General features: G+C 31.6%; 1 protein-coding gene and 1 long non-coding RNA gene across 6 annotated transcripts in view; one reads left to right on the top strand and one right to left on the bottom strand.

Annotated features, from left to right (window-relative positions):
- LOC111622750 (maternal embryonic leucine zipper kinase-like) overlaps positions 1-5485 on the bottom strand; it is a 38297-nt gene extending 32812 nt beyond the window's left edge. For both annotated transcript variants that reach the window (XM_023365172.1, XM_023365173.1), the window contains exons 1-2: positions 5391-5485; positions 3467-3568 (exon numbers count right to left, since the gene is read on the bottom strand). In XM_023365172.1, the coding sequence (XP_023220940.1) occupies positions 3467-3530 (64 nt within the window). In that variant the 5' untranslated portion in view covers positions 3531-3568; positions 5391-5485. The remainder of the gene's footprint in view (positions 1-3466; positions 3569-5390) is intronic.
- A 1791-nt stretch (positions 5486-7276) lies between these two features.
- On the top strand, positions 7277-10397 carry LOC111622736. 4 transcript variants are annotated; one of them, XR_002756328.1, is made up of 5 exons: positions 7277-7558; positions 7716-7817; positions 7963-8214; positions 8291-8789; positions 9760-10397. It is a non-coding gene; the product is annotated as an uncharacterized LOC111622736 (long non-coding RNA). The 4 variants fall into 4 exon arrangements; XR_002756327.1 differs by having other exon boundaries at positions 9735-10397; XR_002756330.1 differs by lacking the exon at positions 7716-7817 and having other exon boundaries at positions 7998-8214; positions 9735-10397.
- Positions 10398-18412: the final 8015 nt, after the last annotated feature.

Genomic DNA, 18412 nt, shown 5'->3' with positions numbered 1-18412 from the left:
GTTTTTAGAAAACAGAATCTGAGTTTGTACTGAAGAGGGACTTAAATTACAATTGAGTCCGAAATGCATATGACAAACCAATAAAAGAAGTTCATAACCTGAAAGCTGTATATGATAGTCTACCGAACTGAAAATCGGATTAAAGAGACAGATTCACAACGAAAATAGCAGCAGCCATAAGTGATTTTCTGGCAACATGTTTTAAAAATTGATTATATTAATTTATAATCAATTTTTATTTAATTATATTATATTAATCTACCAAAATATTTTAAAAATTATTATAAAAAATGATTATGAGGAAAAATATGTCAGATTGAAAATGACCATAATCTGAAAATTAAAAAAGATACTAATTAAGAGATTTTAATAACAATCTTTTTTAATTTTCCTTATTATGCATACTATGTTGTTATATGTAAATGAACAGTTATTCAACTTTTACTTATTACATTACATATTACAGTAGAAAATAATTTAAAACTCCCTAACTTTAAAGTCAAAATTTACAAAAAATATATGCATAAAGATTTTCAGATGCAGTAAACAGAAGAATCTACTAAATCATTACACTGCAACTTCAAAACTATCAAAATAAATGTGACAATAATTTATTCCATTCAGCATACATAAGTACAGTATATTCAAAGTGTGGAAATAACATAGGAGATGTAGTAGTGTCATTCTATATAATTTGTGTTATATATTTAATTCTTGGTGTTTATGAAAAAAATTGATAGAATTATTTATAGTACACAACTTGAACAGAATGTAAGTTATATTTAAATAAAGGAATTGTTTGAAAATTTTTTCTAAAGTAATAAAATTTATCTTAACTTAAATCACACCATCAACTTTAGTAATAGTTCTAAATCAATAAAAAAAACTATGACATCATGTGATTTTGTTGTAAAGTGTGTCCGAGAAAGATCTTTATCATTCTAAACATTAATAACAAAAATACTAACAGGTGAAATGAAATGCAGTTTGCTGCAAAAGAATGAAGAAATCTAAGAGATTTTTTATAGTACCTTCAATGTAACTGTACATGAGCTCCGTTAGTAGCATGAACAATGTCAAGTCTGTACTCGATTTCCCTCCAAGTGTTTTTTAACATTTGTGGTGTGACAGTGAGGATTGCTAATTTTATCTTTTCCTTTAAAACGGCAATTGATACCAGAAAAAAACTCTTATATTTCTTCATTCTGTTGCAGCAAACTGCATTTCATTTCACCTGTTAATATCTTTGTTATTAATGTTTAGAATGATAAAGATCTTTCTCAGACCCACCGTATTGCAATAGAATTGAGACAGAGCTGGAAAAAAAGAGGTGATCCTTGCAACTAATGGTTGCAGAAGGTAAACTTGCACTTGCCACCAAAAGACAGGCTATCCTTGTATTTGTCAGTCATGAGAGAATTTATCTTTGTATCTGCTGGCCATGGGAGACACAGTTTGCACTTGCTGAAATGGAGAGGCAATCCAAGAACAAAGTAATTGCTATTGTTTGCATTGTTCTTGTGTTTTACTCATTTTTTGCACCTATTTTCCATTAGGCACACACAATGCTAATTCTATTTTTAACCCCTAGGCATAAATTCCATTAGGCACACTCACTTGCATCAAAGAGCATGGACATTATTAATTTAATACCTCTGTATATCGAAAACAAAGTCATGGACTCCTATTTTTTTTTTATTTAAATGGACCCTCTATTACAGGTGTGGCCAAACTTTTATCCCTTAGGGGCTACTTTTTTTGGTAAAATATAGTCTGTGGGCGACTATGAATATGGGCAAACAATTTTAGAATTTTTATATGTGCATGCATTAACGTTTATTTGCATTGTTCATCGGGATAAATACAAACAATATGGGTATGTTGCACAGACAGTCTATTATTGTAAGAATAAATTATCGAATTAAGATTTTTAAACATTAATTTAAGTGAAAGCAAATTGTTCAACTTTAGATTTGCAGGCTACTTTCAAAACCTTTGTGGTTGACCACGGTCTACATCCCTGCTCTATTATATTTTTGGATTCCTCATCACTATTAATGGAAAATGGCAAAGTTTTATCAAAATCAGCCCATTAAATTTTGAGAACAAACTCAATTCTATAAGCCCATAGAAGGCATGCTAGCAAACATCACACAACATTGTTGCACAATTTGAGATATCACTTTGTAACACACACTTGTGCTACAACATTATAGCTCAAATACAAAGTCATAGACCCCCATTTTTTTATTACGTTTTTAAATTACTCATTGCAATTAATGGAAAATGGCAAAGTTTAATCAAAATCGATCAAATAGATTTTGAGAATGAAAGCTTCATAGAAGAGAATTTACTAGCACTGCATGTCAATAAATCTGTAATCACAATGAAGATTTTCAATTGTCCAAACTGTGAGTAGAGATGTTAGCAACTATTACAAATATTAACACAAAAATCTACAGCATTTTCAAAATCAAATATTCTAATCATAGGAAATTGTAATTACAAAATACTTCAAATTCACCATTTCTGTATTTCTTATCTGTTAGATAGGTATCAATTTAGGATTTAATTTTTATGTTTTGCATTAACTATTTTTTGTAGTCACATGGACTAAATTGACTTGATTAATCAATATTAAATTTTTAAAATATTTATAAAATTCTATTAATATAGTTTCCAATCATACTCTAATAAAGAAATTTTATTATTTTGGAAAATTAAATCTATGTATTAATTTTAGCTATATATAAATAAATAAAAAATTGTTCTACAGAATTTAATAAAACTGTATTCTGTATAATAACTTAAATTATGTTCTTATAATAATTATAACTTTATTTGCCTTCATTTCAGAATTTTAATAACAAAATACTTCATCCAAAAAAGAAAACAATAGCATTGTTTTAATGTATGCATTTAATTGTTTGAATAAACTATATAAATATAAAGGTAACAAATTATAACAGATTAATAATATTGCAAGACTATAATTTTAAGATTTTCATCATCAAAAGAATATTATTATTATTATTGTAGTTGAAGCATTGTAATAATAGAATGTAAGTAAACCAAAGAAATAAATTAATGTCGGGGTAAGTAAGATGTTATCTGTAGTAATTTGGTGTATTCTACATCACTTTTTTCTCTAATTAATACTAAAACTTGGAATGTATAAATTGTGAAAGACAACAGAATAAAATGGTAATGCCATTTTATGCCATAATACTCACAGACTATATGTATGAATTAGAATCTCTAGATACTGAAAAAATTTATTTACAGTAATAACAAAATGTAAATCAACAAATAAAAATAAAAAATGACTTTAAATTTAATTTTTTGGAATTATTAATAATAATATTTAATTTCAGTTATGATAGTTATTAATTTCCTTTCTTATTTCAAATATAATGTACAAAAAAATTAAGATAAATTACATTCAAAAATAATAATTTTAACTTACCTGAACCAATTGTTTCCTTTAAAATGTATTTATTTTCTAAAACAGAATATCTACTTGAAGGCATTCTCTGTTTTTCCCCTCTTACTAAATATAAAAATCTACCTGTATTAAAAATAATATTTTTATAATTAATTTCCAAACATTTTTAAAAATCTGCAATCTCAACTTTTTGAAAGTTAACAATTAGTGCACTTAATAAAATGTTAATCATCAGAAATTTTGATTACTCAACCATTTTAAATGAATTTAATAAAAATATATTAAAAGAAATATTTTTAAAATTATAAAAATTAATTGCTAATTAAATTTGTCTTAACTCAATAACTAATTTAGTTAGTATACTGGTAGCTGAAAATGTAATTATTTTTTAAAATAATTTATAAATTGAAGATCAATTTCTGACAAATAATCAAAAATTTTAATGACATGCAGCTTTTGTGAAACAGCAATTGTTCTAACATTTGTGTTTATAAAATATACTGTTTTTTAAGCTTAATATTTAACTCCATCAAAATATTTTTGTATAAAAAAAAAGTATTTATAAATACAAATAATTCTGAAAATGCTTAAAAATTCTATCTTAACATTCAGTACAACTTTAAATCATAAACAAAATCTCAGTTTATAATAAAATTTATTAAAATCATCTTTTTTTTCATGACATGACAATACAATATTGTAATGTAGTTATTACATAACTTTTCATTTTAGTAAAAATATTTAATAAATATTTTGAGTTGACTTAATTTGCTTTTCTTGTGTAGTTTGTTTTATTAGTAATATATTTTTATATAAATTTTATTAATTTTGAATGATTTAATTTAGTACAGAAAAATTTCATACTATAATATGTAATGTAATTCTGACAAGTAAAGAATATTTTCTCTATGATATGTTATCGGTCCAATGGATATCTAATATTTTTTCAAGAGCAAAGGTCATGTAGAAGGAATTTTAATAATAAATAATTTTATGGAATTTAGTAAACCTGTAACTATTTTCTTTCATAAATAAAAATGAAATAAAATTATTATTAATAAAATTTATCATTAAAATTAAGTATTTCTTAGTATTTTCTTCTCAAAATTATACAGTAATTATTACATCTTTTAAATAAATTAAATAACCACAACAGTGATTAAGTTATCTATTACTTATTTGCAAGATGTTATATTTTTCTATAATTTATGTAAATTTTGGTATAAAATATTTGTAAATAGAATCTAATTTCTGAATGAATTAAATAAAAGTTCATTACTTAACAAGTACTATAACTACTATAAAAATAAGTTTAGAATTATAATCAAGTTTTAACGATATCCTTTGATCTTCTCTATTTTGAAAAATATTTTAAATAAATTATGTTGAGTATCTTGTAGATAAATATTTAAAATTTCTCAAATAATATAGCAAGACAAGCTTCAGCAAAACAGTAAATACTAAAATAATACAATTATAACTGTATAAAATAAGAACAATGATGTTTTTATTAATAAATATTGCTTTTATTTTCCTATGTTTATAGAAAAATAAAGTACAAATTAAAAGCAAAATTAATGTTTATTAAATTTAAATGTAGACAATAATCTCAAAGATTAGCTGATAAGTCTGACATAAGTAATCTAATTGATACATTAAAATAATAATAAATAATATAATAAATTAAGTTTTATCACATATAGATTGAGGTTAAATTTAGCGAAATAATAATAATAATATATAAGGCATCATGAATAAGTAAAAATAACAATATAATTGGAAATTAACTGTTATGATAAACAATAGTAAAGAAAGTTGATACAACTCATCAAAATATTGTCTATAGACATAAATCTATATTTATATGAAAAGTAACATGTCTATTGACTATAAATTAACTTTCATACAATATATAAAACAATAATTTCAACTTCCTCTTACTTACACTTATCAAGTAATCAATTTCTTTTCGATTAATCAGATTTTAAATTTGAAAAGTGTGCGTAGTAACCACGTGATTGGCAGACGTATCCTGATTGGCCTGATAAAATTAAAACAATTAGTACATTTTGTTTTAAATTTATTATATTATTTTATTTAAGTGATTTATATTAAATATTTTTAAATTATAACTAGTATATACTTTAAAAGTTATATTTATTATATTTGAAAATTTATAGTAATTTGATAGAGTGCAGGAAGCTAATTCGTCAGATTCGAGTATTATATATTTTAAAATTTTTTCTTGTTTTCTTTATTAAGTAATATAAAATATTTTATTCAAATTTGAAAAGTAATAAATATATTTTAAATTTGATAAAATATTTAACAAAATTTTATTTGTAACATTATAACCAATCAATCTCGAAGTATATTACCCATTAGCCGCGTTCAGCAGACTCAACGGTTCCAGAACAGTTGAATATTATTCTGTTGAAAGGCCTCTCTGTTGTAGCGGTACTTGCGAACATGCTGAATTTTTTGACGTCACGGTTAGAATCAGAATTCACTCGGCCATCCGGCCTCGACCGCCAGATGGTCGAGCGGTCAAGGTGGCAGCCTACCGCTCTGAGGACCATGGTATCGCATCCGGACGGGTCGAGCAATTCCCAAGAATTTTTCTGGAAATGGTCTGCCTGGATATGTCAGGTTCTGTTCCTCACCATCAAGCCGAACCAAAGAGGCTAACGAGCTTGCTAAAAGAGGCCCTCTTAGTGCCCACTAGGTAGAAACAGCTTTAAAAAAAAAAAAAAAACAGAATTTATTTAAGATGCCTTCGAATACCTGTAATTAACCAAGATGACTGCTTCCACATAGCAACTGCAGCATATATAATTTATGCTTATTATAACGCGCATTATAGTATTAAGCCACTCTGAAATATTTATTAGCAACCATAAACAGATGTAAGAAAAATACAACTTAAAAACATTCGATAAAATAAATTAAAGTCTCTAGAAACGAGCAGAAATTACTAAATCGCCACGGACCAACCCCCAAAAAATTCATGAGATTCCCGTTATGAGTTCGACTAGACCTGCAATGGGGCGGCCAGGTGATAAGGAATGATGTCCGGCGTATTAGGACTGACCAACCCAGAAAAGTTCCTAGGATTCGTCAACAAGTCCGGAATCGAACCCGGGACCCCAAAGCGGTAAGCTATCACCGTAACCAATCGGTCGTTCGTAGCGTTTTATCATCAATTATGCAGATCTCGCCAGATGAATCAGACAAATCGTTAATTGTTTGTAATTTATAAAGTTTATTATTCTATTAGTTGTAGGTCCTATGTTATTAAATGTTAAAGTGGATTTCCGTCAAAAATTATTAAACAATTCATCAAACTTAATATTGTTGAGCTTTATTCTTCTCATTCCGTTGTTGAAAAACGTTCGTTCAGATGTTGGGAATTAATGGAGGCGAGATTTCAATGAATTTGTTAGCAGGATGTTTGGTGTCTAGTGCAGATAAAGCGCCGAATATACACGGCCGAACAAAGAATTGCTGAAGGTATTTTTATCATGTCTCTTTCTTAACATTAACTGTAATAAGTAAGCAGGCGTTAAAACTATTTATAAAATTCGAGATTGTTAATATTTTATATCTTTATAATAAAATGCAATTGCATATTTTTGGAATTTTCCATCAAATTGAAGATTTCAGATTAATTTATCGAATAAATTAGTATGGCTAAACAGAGGGGTTAAAAATCAGGATAAAACGTTAAAAAATATTCATAACAATTAAAATAATTAAATTTGGATATAAAAATCTTTTTAAATATAATAAACATGGGAAAATGACGTTTTCAATATCAGATAATGTTGTGTTATACGATGCTAATTATTTGACATCGATATCAGTTTTTGAATTAATATTTACGATCAGCTGGAAAATGTTTAAAAAATTATACATAACATCGGACATTTGTAGTAACAATTTAATGCTTTCGACGTAACGCGTGATACATTTACCCACACGTCATATTTATCTAACAATTACTTCCAATTGTTCTTTTTCTATTATTGAATAATAGAATTTATCCAGAAATTCCGACTTTTATTCATTGTATTGATATTTCGATGCTATTTTAAATCGGAATGTTTCGAGAAGGTAAGTATCACTTTTTTTTTTATCTGTGTGATTAAAATAGAACAAATTTCCCACTTGAAACATTTTCATTATTTATATTAACGATTATTATACAAATTATTGTTGAATTAAATTGATTAGATTTATAAATTGCTCATTTAACCTCGAATCCTTCCAGGTTAAGTAAGCAATTATCGAAAGAACCATTTAAGTATTATATCAGAAGTTTATGAGGAGGAATTTGTTTGTATCTGACATAGGGGAGCAAGTCTTTGATGACGTAAGGATGCACCAAACGTTTATTTTTCTTTCCATTCATTACGGGATGACTGCAATATATTATTATAATATTTCTTTTAAATCATATATTATATATCACGAATCCTTCATATTTCGACAATAATTTATTTATTCTAATGCCCCAGTCTGCGAAATAAACATCGAGACGATCTACTTTTAGAATTCTTCAATATGCACCAAGTAGTTCATTTGCCAGCTTATAGCCGATCCATAAAATGAAAGCAATATTAGAAACAGATACAACTGTTTAAAAACAACTCCTGTATATTTGCAAATTATTTTAACTTCTGGCTTCAGGACATAATTATGGGGAAGAACTAAGTTCCTGTTTCTGAGGAATGGTAATGATAGGGAAGAGGATAGAAAAGCAAATTTTTGTTAGTATAATTCTTTAAGCGTCCCAAGATCCATTTAGAATATCTTAATTTTGATTATGATCTTTATATATTTCAGCAAACGAGGACAGAATGAAAGATAAGCAGATATTAGACAAATTGGAAGCAAAAACAATTAAGTGATTAATTTTAGAATTTTATTCTTGCTTTATGTATTGAAATCGAAGATCGAAGACGTTGAAAGATTTCTAAATTTAGAATTGAGGTATGTGTTTAATCTATATAGAATATTTCAATATTAATCGTGGTTTTTTTTATGTTTCATAAAGCGTGGAAAGAAATTCAAAATCACTCGATGTTGAACATGTTGGAAATAAACTACGGAGAATTGCAATGGAAAATCAGTGGACAGCAGAAAAAGCCAAATGATTTGCGTAAATAAATTCGATCGATGTTAAATTGAGAATTTTCATTAACGGAAATCAATCCAGGGGTCCAGTTATTTCTTTTAACATATTGTATGAAGGATAAAATTTGATATACACAGAAGTTACATTCCGGAATCTGTAAGTGGTGTTTCGTATTTGAACATCAACAGTCCATATGGGACACATAAAGTAAGTGAAAGAGATCATCCTTTTATTTTTTCGATAAAGAATATATTCCTTAATAAACGTTGTAATCGATACAGAAAAACTAAAATTATGTTGTGATACATAAACGAGATTTTCTTGTTCTAGACACAAAACTTGACGATATTAACTTAAAAGTCAAATAAAACACGAAAAGGAATACTGTATTATCATCATTAATGTCACGATACATTAAAGACACCGTATATCTTTTATCTATCATGCATTTATTCATTTCTGAAAATATTTAATTTTTTCACATAAGCATTAAGTTTAATATGTATTTAAGTAACTCGTCTTTATATCTATATACTGTATATAAAATTACTTGTCCTGACTGATTGACTGGGTGATTCATCATCGCCCAGAGCAAACGGTTGAATGTAGAGGTGAAATTTGGTACACAGTTAGGGTACGTCATGAAAACGCACACTAAGAAGGGATTTTTCGAAATTCCCCAGCGGGCGGGAGAGGGAGAGGTTTTACTCTTCATCGAGTACTTAGGTGTATTAAATTAATAACATTTCAGACATTGTATAAATATTTTTATATATTTCGATTTTTTATTCAAATGTTCGAACCGTTTTAAGTTCGAATTTGTTACTGCATATTGGTTCGATTATAGAATGATTGTAAACGTTCCAGAAAATTCATCAAATTGAAAACATTTCGTTTGATTCTCGGCAATTCTCTTCATTCTCAGGGGAAGGTGTTATATAACAATTACTATGGTTATTGAAATACTGAATATAAATAGGGTTTGCTTGCAAAACTTCCGCGGGCGAAGTCGCGGGTAACAGCTAGTATTTTATAAATATTTAATTTCAGATTGTTAAGATAAAAAATAAAGCATTACTTTTCTTTTGTTTTCTTTTTTTTTTCTTTTCTTTTGTTTTATTCTGTTAATACTTAACTTTAATAACTAAACAGAACTTATTTACAACTTCTCAACCAGACGAAACTCTGACAACTAACAACTTTACCATTGTTGCCAGATATAAATATACAATAATTAACACAGATATTTGATAAGAATATCATCTGATTGTTTTGCGTTAAGATAGAAGTTTTTCGACATTTCTTTCACAATACAAGAAGGAAGAATCGAGATAAGTCTTTTCTATACCTTTTCTGTACCTTCAATATTTATGATAATTAACGGATTGAAATGTTATAGGTTCTTTTGAAAAATTTAATAATTACATAAGCTTAGATTGTTTTGTATTAGTATTATAATTTGACAAATCAATAAGCTTTTTTTAAATAATACTGTAACATCGCTCAAGTTATTTTCTTGGGAAAGTCGGAAAGCAGGCCTACGTTTATAGAATCAATATATTCTCATACTATTAGAAATATCAATGAAACAGTTAGTGTAAATCAACTTACTTGATCTGTAATTGACTATAAATGACTATGGATAAAAAAAATTATCTTCCAAAATCAATAACAATTATCCCAATACTCTATACCCTAAGTGGGGAACCTGCGGCCTCCGCGAGGTTCTTGTGCGGCTCTTTGCCACCTAGTACAAAATGGTAGAGTTCGTTTCAAACAACTATTGTACATCAACGCCATGACAGTTGCGCGAAAAATCCCTACGAAGGTTGTTGTGTCATCAAATTTTTAGGCGGGGAACCAGTTATTTTGTAGACACAATTGTGATGAAAAGGTTTTTTTTATCTGTTTGTAAAATTCTGATGCTAATACTTAAGTTTCTTGAGATGAAAAAATCGGTGGTATTACTTCACGGATTAGCCGCAGGTAAGCTGTAATGTATTTTCATTAATTAGAGGCAACAATTTACTTTTCTTCGCAAATACAATTTACTTTTCTTCGCAAATTACTTCTTTCTTAAAACGACAAGCATCTGTACCTGTTACATCATATGAAGCCTAATTACAGACGAAAATGCCAAGCAGTAAATCTGATATTAAGTGGCCAAAAATAGATACAGAAAGTCTGGAAAATGTCACTGAAGCCGTCACAGGTCTTCTAGTGTTGACGGCCGGATGGTCAAGCGGTAAATGTAGCAGCCTACCGCTTTGGAGGATCCGGGATCGATCCGGACGTGTCGAACGGTCCCCAGGAATTTTTCGGGGGTGGTCTGTCTGGAAATGTCGGGCTCCGTTTCTCATCACCCGGCCGACCTATTGTGGGCTTGGCCGAACCCATAATGGGCCTGCTATAAGAGGCTTTCTTAGTGCCCACAGGGCGGAAAGAGTAAAAAAAAGTACTACTAAGCTTATTTACGGGGGTGCAATTCAGCCACCACTCCTCTATGCCGTTCAGGTCTGGGGCCACGTGGCTGCCAAAGTCCGTAACCGTAAAAAACTATTATCTGTTCGAAAGATTGCAGCTCTCCGCATTTGTCAGGCTTGTAGGACCGCACCCACTAGTGCCCTTTAGGTAATGTCAGGATTGACCTTCATCGACTTAGAAATTAAACGCATTATTTGGCAGAAAAATCTTGTCATTTTACCTTGACGAGATTATAGCGACTCAGATGTCGACAAAATGATTAGAGTAGGTAAGATTTCCCCTTTCCCAGTTTGACCTTTACCGATGATATCAAAAAATTCAGCATCGACAAAAATACCCTTTCGATTACCATCCCTCCCATCAGCTTGCCCCTGACGTTTACTTCGAACATCCAGATGATCATCCCATGTTTAGGATTTACACTGACGGTTCCAAGATGGGTGACGATTGGATGCCGCTTTTGTAGTTTACTCCGACATAGGCCGCGAGCTTCACAACGCATGCTTCTGACTTGGTTCACAGTGCTCAATAGCACAGGCGGAAACTTTAGCTATTTATATGAGCTTAATTCATATTAGACACTACTTACACCAGTGTTTTTCAACCTTTTCGAATACGCGACCCCTTTACAAGTTAAAAAATTCTGGCGACCCCCTAGGGCCATATTAAAACTATATCAGTGATTTTAAAAACTATGTACAGTTGTCCTTCTGTAGTCCGACGTTTTTTAATCCGACATGCTCAGCAGTCCCACGCACCTCCCGTCAAGGTACATGTCCCCGTTACGTGTCTGCTTGCACAGAAGCATGTCGCAATGTGAATCTCCCCATCCAATTCTTACTCGATGACACACATTTCGTGTGTTTTATGTGAGCAGTTCTGTTCGAACAGTTGGAGTAGAGAATATTGTAAGTTACTGCTAGCAAAACAATGCGAAATATGTAATTATTTTCGGTAATCCGGACACTTTTGGTAATCTGACACACCTTTGGTCCCATACCTGTCGGATTATCAAGGGACAACTGTATTTAATTTTCTTTCTGTTGAGAAAAATTATTGTTGATTAGAATAAGATGTTGGGAAGAATCGACAATAACTTAAGACACGTATAGTATAGTATGAAACTTCCTTTTCATTATAACATTTAACTCGGGGTGCTGTTGACCTGTTTTTTTTCTTTTTTTTTAGGATTAGAGTTTTCAACTTCTACTTTTCTACTTATTACTTCTTTTAAAAGTCGGCTCAACACTTTTTCGGCTATCATTTTCTACAGTGGGCCGTACCTACCCAGACCCCTCCCTGGCGACACCCATCGTTCAGACCTAAATGTCGATCAAAAAACCAATTGTACTGTATAATAAACAGGTACTCGCTGAAATTGTAGTTTTTTTTAATGTAGTGTAGGACCTACAAACATTTGTCTTTTTCTTTTACCCGTGACCCCCCGTGTAAGGCTTCGCGACCCACAGGTTGAAAAACACTGACTTACACTATCGCATTTATTCTGACATATATAGGGTAGCTTTACACAGGATTGCGAAGTCTGATAGCCTTTTAAAACTCGTCCATCTCATACACCACATTCTCAGACACTTAGACAACAACATTAGAATAGATGCCCAATGAGTCCCGGGTCATGCGGGGGTTCTCGGCAACGAGACCGCTGACTGTGTTCGTCTTGCCAAACAAGCTGCAATGTCTTCAGTCACTAGTACTTTCAGTTACGTTCCTACCTCGTACATCGACAATCATGGCAAGAAGCAAATCTTCATTCTCTTGCCAGAGAATGAAGATTTGGGACCGTGACATTACTGGTAGGCTCATCTACACTTTCATCCCCAAGGTTGACACTACTGCGACTCTTCGCCACTTTTACTATAGTTACACCCTCACTCAGCTATTTACAGGACACGTAACTTTAAGCAAGACTTGCATAGATTTAACCTTGGGGACAATCCACAATGCGATTGTGGTATTCAGGAGGACCAAACACCACTTCACTTAGTTTTTCGCTGCAATAAAAATTTTCGGTACAATCACATTAGGGATAGTTTAATTAGAGATTGTAAGGTTGCCGACGTTAAGGGGGAAATAAAGTCTATCTCGCGTCAGAATGAGCCTAAGGGAAACCGCGTATGTGGGCGGTGGCGAAGGAGGCAAATGATGTACAAGTGTTTTACAAGATAAAACCCGTTTATTTGTTCGAATTCATGCTTACATCGATATAGGACAATTCCAAAATCTCGGTGCTCCTGGGAACGGCGAAAGTTCGTGTGATGGGTCACAGTTCCGGCGGACGAGAAGGATATCTGGACGACACAGAAGTTCGTTGTTTCGTTGCGGCTTCCTTGGCGATCGGCGGATGCACAACACAATCTAAATTACCACTGTAGGCTTAATCCGGAGGAGACTCTCTTCCGACCGTGAAGTTCCGATTCTTATAGTTTTTCCCCCACTGTTCGCATTTTGGATTGGTCCCTCGTTCCATTCCTCGCTTCCCGATTGGTCTCTCCTTTGTCTCCAGGTGCAAGACGAAACTTTTTCGGGTCGCGGGAATGGTCCGATTCGAGGTGTCCATCCGATAGCTCTTTGTCGACTCTGCTCGGTGACTGTTTATAAAATAATAACACCTGCACTCATAACTCCGGCCGTTATTTACCATTTTTTTGACGTCTAAGAATTTAACGATCATTTTTCATCTTTCATCTATCAAAAATTCCTTTTTTTGTTCGAAAAGGTTTATCTCGGCCAACATTTTATAGACACGCGAGTCAAAGATCTACCTGTTTATGAGCGCTCGTGTTAGAGTTTGTCTTCCGCTAAGACCTTAACAGATAGTTGACACATACTCGAGCCGTTCCGAGTCTCGTTGTTTACATCTTGTGTCGCGCAAGAATTTCACAGTTTACTCGAGTTCGAACCTCATCTGGGAACTCACAAGATGATATTCTTGAAGGGTACAACTGGCCTTGCAATCCGCATCAACTCATTCACACGCGTACAATGTTCCATCATCTACTCACATTTATATCTCTTGGTGGGGCTCTCGAGGGGCACGAATGGCAATTAGCTTTTCCTTGCTTTGTTACGTCAGTATATAGCTTTCCAGTTTTTTGCCTGATTTTGTTTATATAAATAAATATTCAAAGTTTTAATTTAATATTTTATGAATTATTATTATATAAGAAAGTTTATGTATTATTTAAAAAAAAAAAATAATAATAATAATTTAATCATCGTAGAAAAAGTAGTAGGTTGGCAACACTGTAACGAGTTTGTTGTGTTTGTGGGTAATGTTCGTCTGATTTGATTCATTACAAAGTGTATGTGTTTGACGCAAAGATAAGCTACACCATGTAAATTCCTTCAATTTTAACGAAAAATCGCAAGATCCAAGGTAAAATTATACGTTATTTGTTTAAAATTATCAATTATTATACTTCTACTATTTTAAACTACTAATATAAACAATATATAAAAACAATATTTGTTAATTTTCACAATAACATCTTATATGACTGAGAATTATTTATTAACTTTAAGAAATGTTTTTAACCTGTTCTACATGCCATCTCCAAGTTTTTAAAAAGCTATGGATCATTGATAACTGGTTAAAAACACATTTAAAATACAAAATTTTTTGGAATATTGAGCTAAATTACAGTAATATATATATATATACAATTTAAAATAACAAAATAATAAATATAATAAGATAAAAAGGGAACAATAAAAAAAATTACATTCATAACATAAGTTGCATCGGTTGCATCATGCGTAACGTAACATCAGTTGTTGATTATATGGACATTATGCACTATTCTTCAATAAGTTCTTTCCAACTATATATTTTGGTACTTTTCGGTTAACGGGTTGCCAGAATACTGTTGCATTTAACTATTTAGCTCATAGCACTATGCTGGCTTCGAGTAGTCCACTTGACTGTTTGTGGAGTACTTGATGTTATATAGTTTTAGAGGGCACTGAGGTGGAAGCGATAGCGAGCACCGATGCACACATCTACGTGCGAAGCATGTTGGATAGGCAGTATACTGATACGTATTACAAACTGACCTTTGAAGGTGAATATATCATGAAGGATAGACAATTCTGGGGGTGGTGTGAAACCCCTCGTTCGGAGCTTGAATCTTTCCCATTGCTTTATATATCAGCTGGCATCCCATTAACCAAAAATTACCTATATTTTCACACTGGATAATACTGCAGCATCCTCATAGTTCATACATNTCTACTATTTTAAACTACTAATATAAACAATATATAAAAACAATATTTGTTAATTTTCACAATAACATCTTATATGACTGAGAATTATTTATTAACTTTAAGAAATGTTTTTAACCTGTTCTACATGCCATCTCCAAGTTTTTAAAAAGCTATGGATCATTGATAACTGGTTAAAAACACATTTAAAATACAAAATTTTTTGGAATATTGAGCTAAATTACAGTAATATATATATATATACAATTTAAAATAACAAAATAATAAATATAATAAGATAAAAAGGGAACAATAAAAAAAATTACATTCATAACATAAGTTGCATCGGTTGCATCATGCGTAACGTAACATCAGTTGTTGATTATATGGACATTATGCACTATTCTTCAATAAGTTCTTTCCAACTATATATTTTGGTACTTTTCGGTTAACGGGTTGCCAGAATACTGTTGCATTTAACTATTTAGCTCATAGCACTATGCTGGCTTCGAGTAGTCCACTTGACTGTTTGTGGAGTACTTGATGTTATATAGTTTTAGAGGGCACTGAGGTGGAAGCGATAGCGAGCACCGATGCACACATCTACATGCGAAGCATGTAGGATAGGCAGTATACTGATACGTATTAAAAACTGACCTTTGAAGGTGAATATATCATGAAGGATAGACAATTCTGGGGGTGGTGTGAAACCCCTCGTTCGGAGCTTGAATCTTTCCCATTGCTTTATATATCAGCTGGCATCCCATTAACCAAAAATTACCTATATTTTCACACTGGATAATACTGCAGCATCCTCATAGTTCATACATCTGCCTAAAATGTTACTTCTATAAATTTTAACTTTTTCCAAATTCATTGCTAACATTGGTGAGTGTACCAGTTTTATAATGTTAGCTTCATCTCATTCTACCACTGATTCTTTGCCATTCTATACAAAGTCGTACAATACTGCCCATTCTCGATGTTATACATGTGTTCTTTAAGATGCTTAGTAACGTTTTTGTTTGTGACTTCTATGTATTCCTTCTCCAAACTCAATTGTTCATTTTTATATGGGATTGTATATACTCCAGCCTGATCTGCTTTTTGGGCTGCAATTTGAAAAAATTGTAGACTTATAAATTCCCACTGTCTTTTTTGAATCTCGAGATAGATGAAAGACGAACTTGGATATGGGAATTTTAGGGGCAGGAGTCCCCGATTAACTATATAAGAACTTCCAATGCAAACCAGAAGTCGTTATTTCAGTTAAAAAATTTTACCCTGTAAGGTGCTAGATAGATGACCAGCATGACTTTATTGTTAAAGGAAAAGTATGATGTACAGGGGAAAGCCACTATTTGAGGTTGAGAGCACATATTTTGAATTAAATACATTAAAAATTGCAACCCAGTATTGTGACAATGTCACAATAAGTAATTGCTCATTTAACTTCATTTTCATCATTCTTAAAAGGCTATAAATGGTGGGTGCCATCTTGAAAACTGACTGGGAGTCTTTGTAGTTTGCTATTTCATACATAACACCACTCATGTTCTTGTTATATATAAATTTAGTTATTTTTCTCTTTCTATTCCACATATAAAACTACTGTAATTGAAAAATTGATAAAAAGTTATATCTTAAGGATACAGCAACATTTTTAATTTTATTCTGTCATATATGTTAGAGCAATACCTGAAGGCCCTTCTGATTAATGCATTAAAGCCCAGAGTTTATAAATGTAGAGATCATTTCACCAAGAGGGTTTAATATATTCCTAGGTGTTTAATGATCCATCATTAAATGTGATGTTTATGTCCAAGAAATGTATTTGTGTTAGACTAATTTGTTCCATTTTAAGATTCAGTCCTTCATTATTTGAGTTGACATCAATCAAAAGCTGTTGAATCTTATTTTTGTTTCTCCATAATATGAAGTCATCATCTGCATACATATTGTATAGTAGTGTGTCAGTCATAAAATGTATAATAGTATTCTTCTCCAACTTACACAGAACTAACTGCATAATGTAAATGATCCCTCTAGCAGATATCAGATATTATTGAAATGCCCAAAAGAGAGTTGGTATGGATCACTCTGATCAATGCCAAGGTGATGCCTTCCCCCACATATATACAACTGACTTGCTTGTTGTACACTACCCTATACAAGCAGTCATTCATAACTTCATATTGTGGAGCCCTGTAGATCACAGCTTTATTACTTTCATTTTTAATTAAGTCTCTCTTTAGAGACTCAAAAAACTCATCTTTGTCCTGTGATGATATTATCATACCTGTCAGGAATCATGCATCCTGGGAGCTAGTATCCTTTCTACAAATCTCATTTACATTCTCAATAAGAAGTCTGCAACCCTATAGTAAACCCCCTTACGTGTTGCACTTTAATGTGATAGTCCATTAACTCCATTACTCACCAGGCATTTACTCCTGTCTTGTATGTTAAGAAAGAAAAGGGGCTTATGATCCAATATGATTATGGACTTTTGGCAGAGGATTAGAAATTTGAAATGTTTCAGGGCAAGAATTATTGCAAGGCACTCCTTTTCTATGGTGGAGTAATTAATTTCAGCCTCCTGGAACTTTTCACTAAAGTAGCTGACAGGTAGCAAATTGCCTTCTATATGCTGCTTCAGGATGGTAGCTACAGCACACTCTGAAGCATCAGTATGCAGAAAAAACAGTTCAGTAAAATTAGAATGTGATAAGATCAATGGCTTAGATATTGCATCTTTTAATCTATCAAAACTTTCCTGACATTCCCAACACCAAGAAAACTTCTTTTCCTTTTCTGTAGGCTCAATAAGAAGTGCTGTGATCTTGGAGAAAGAAGGCATTAATTTCCAAAAAAATTCCACCAAACCAAGAAAACTCCACACTCCCTTCATGTTTATTAGGGGTTTGACAAGACCAATTGACTCAATATTTTTGGGGTTAGGACACACCCCTTGCATATTGATTGTGTGACCCAGATAACATACTTCCTTAGCTAAAATCTGACATTTCTTAGAGTTTAATTTGAGCCCTTCATCGTGCAAAGTACCAATTATATGATCCAGCAATTTCAGGTGATCTTCAAAAGTGGGCAAGAAAAGGTTG

Source organism: Centruroides sculpturatus, unplaced genomic scaffold (assembly GCF_000671375.1).
Source record: "Centruroides sculpturatus isolate CEXI.00-Female unplaced genomic scaffold, Cexi_2.0 scaffold309, whole genome shotgun sequence".
NCBI classification, from domain to species: domain Eukaryota; kingdom Metazoa; phylum Arthropoda; class Arachnida; order Scorpiones; family Buthidae; genus Centruroides; species Centruroides sculpturatus.
This window is presented reverse-complemented; position numbering and strand designations above follow the sequence as displayed.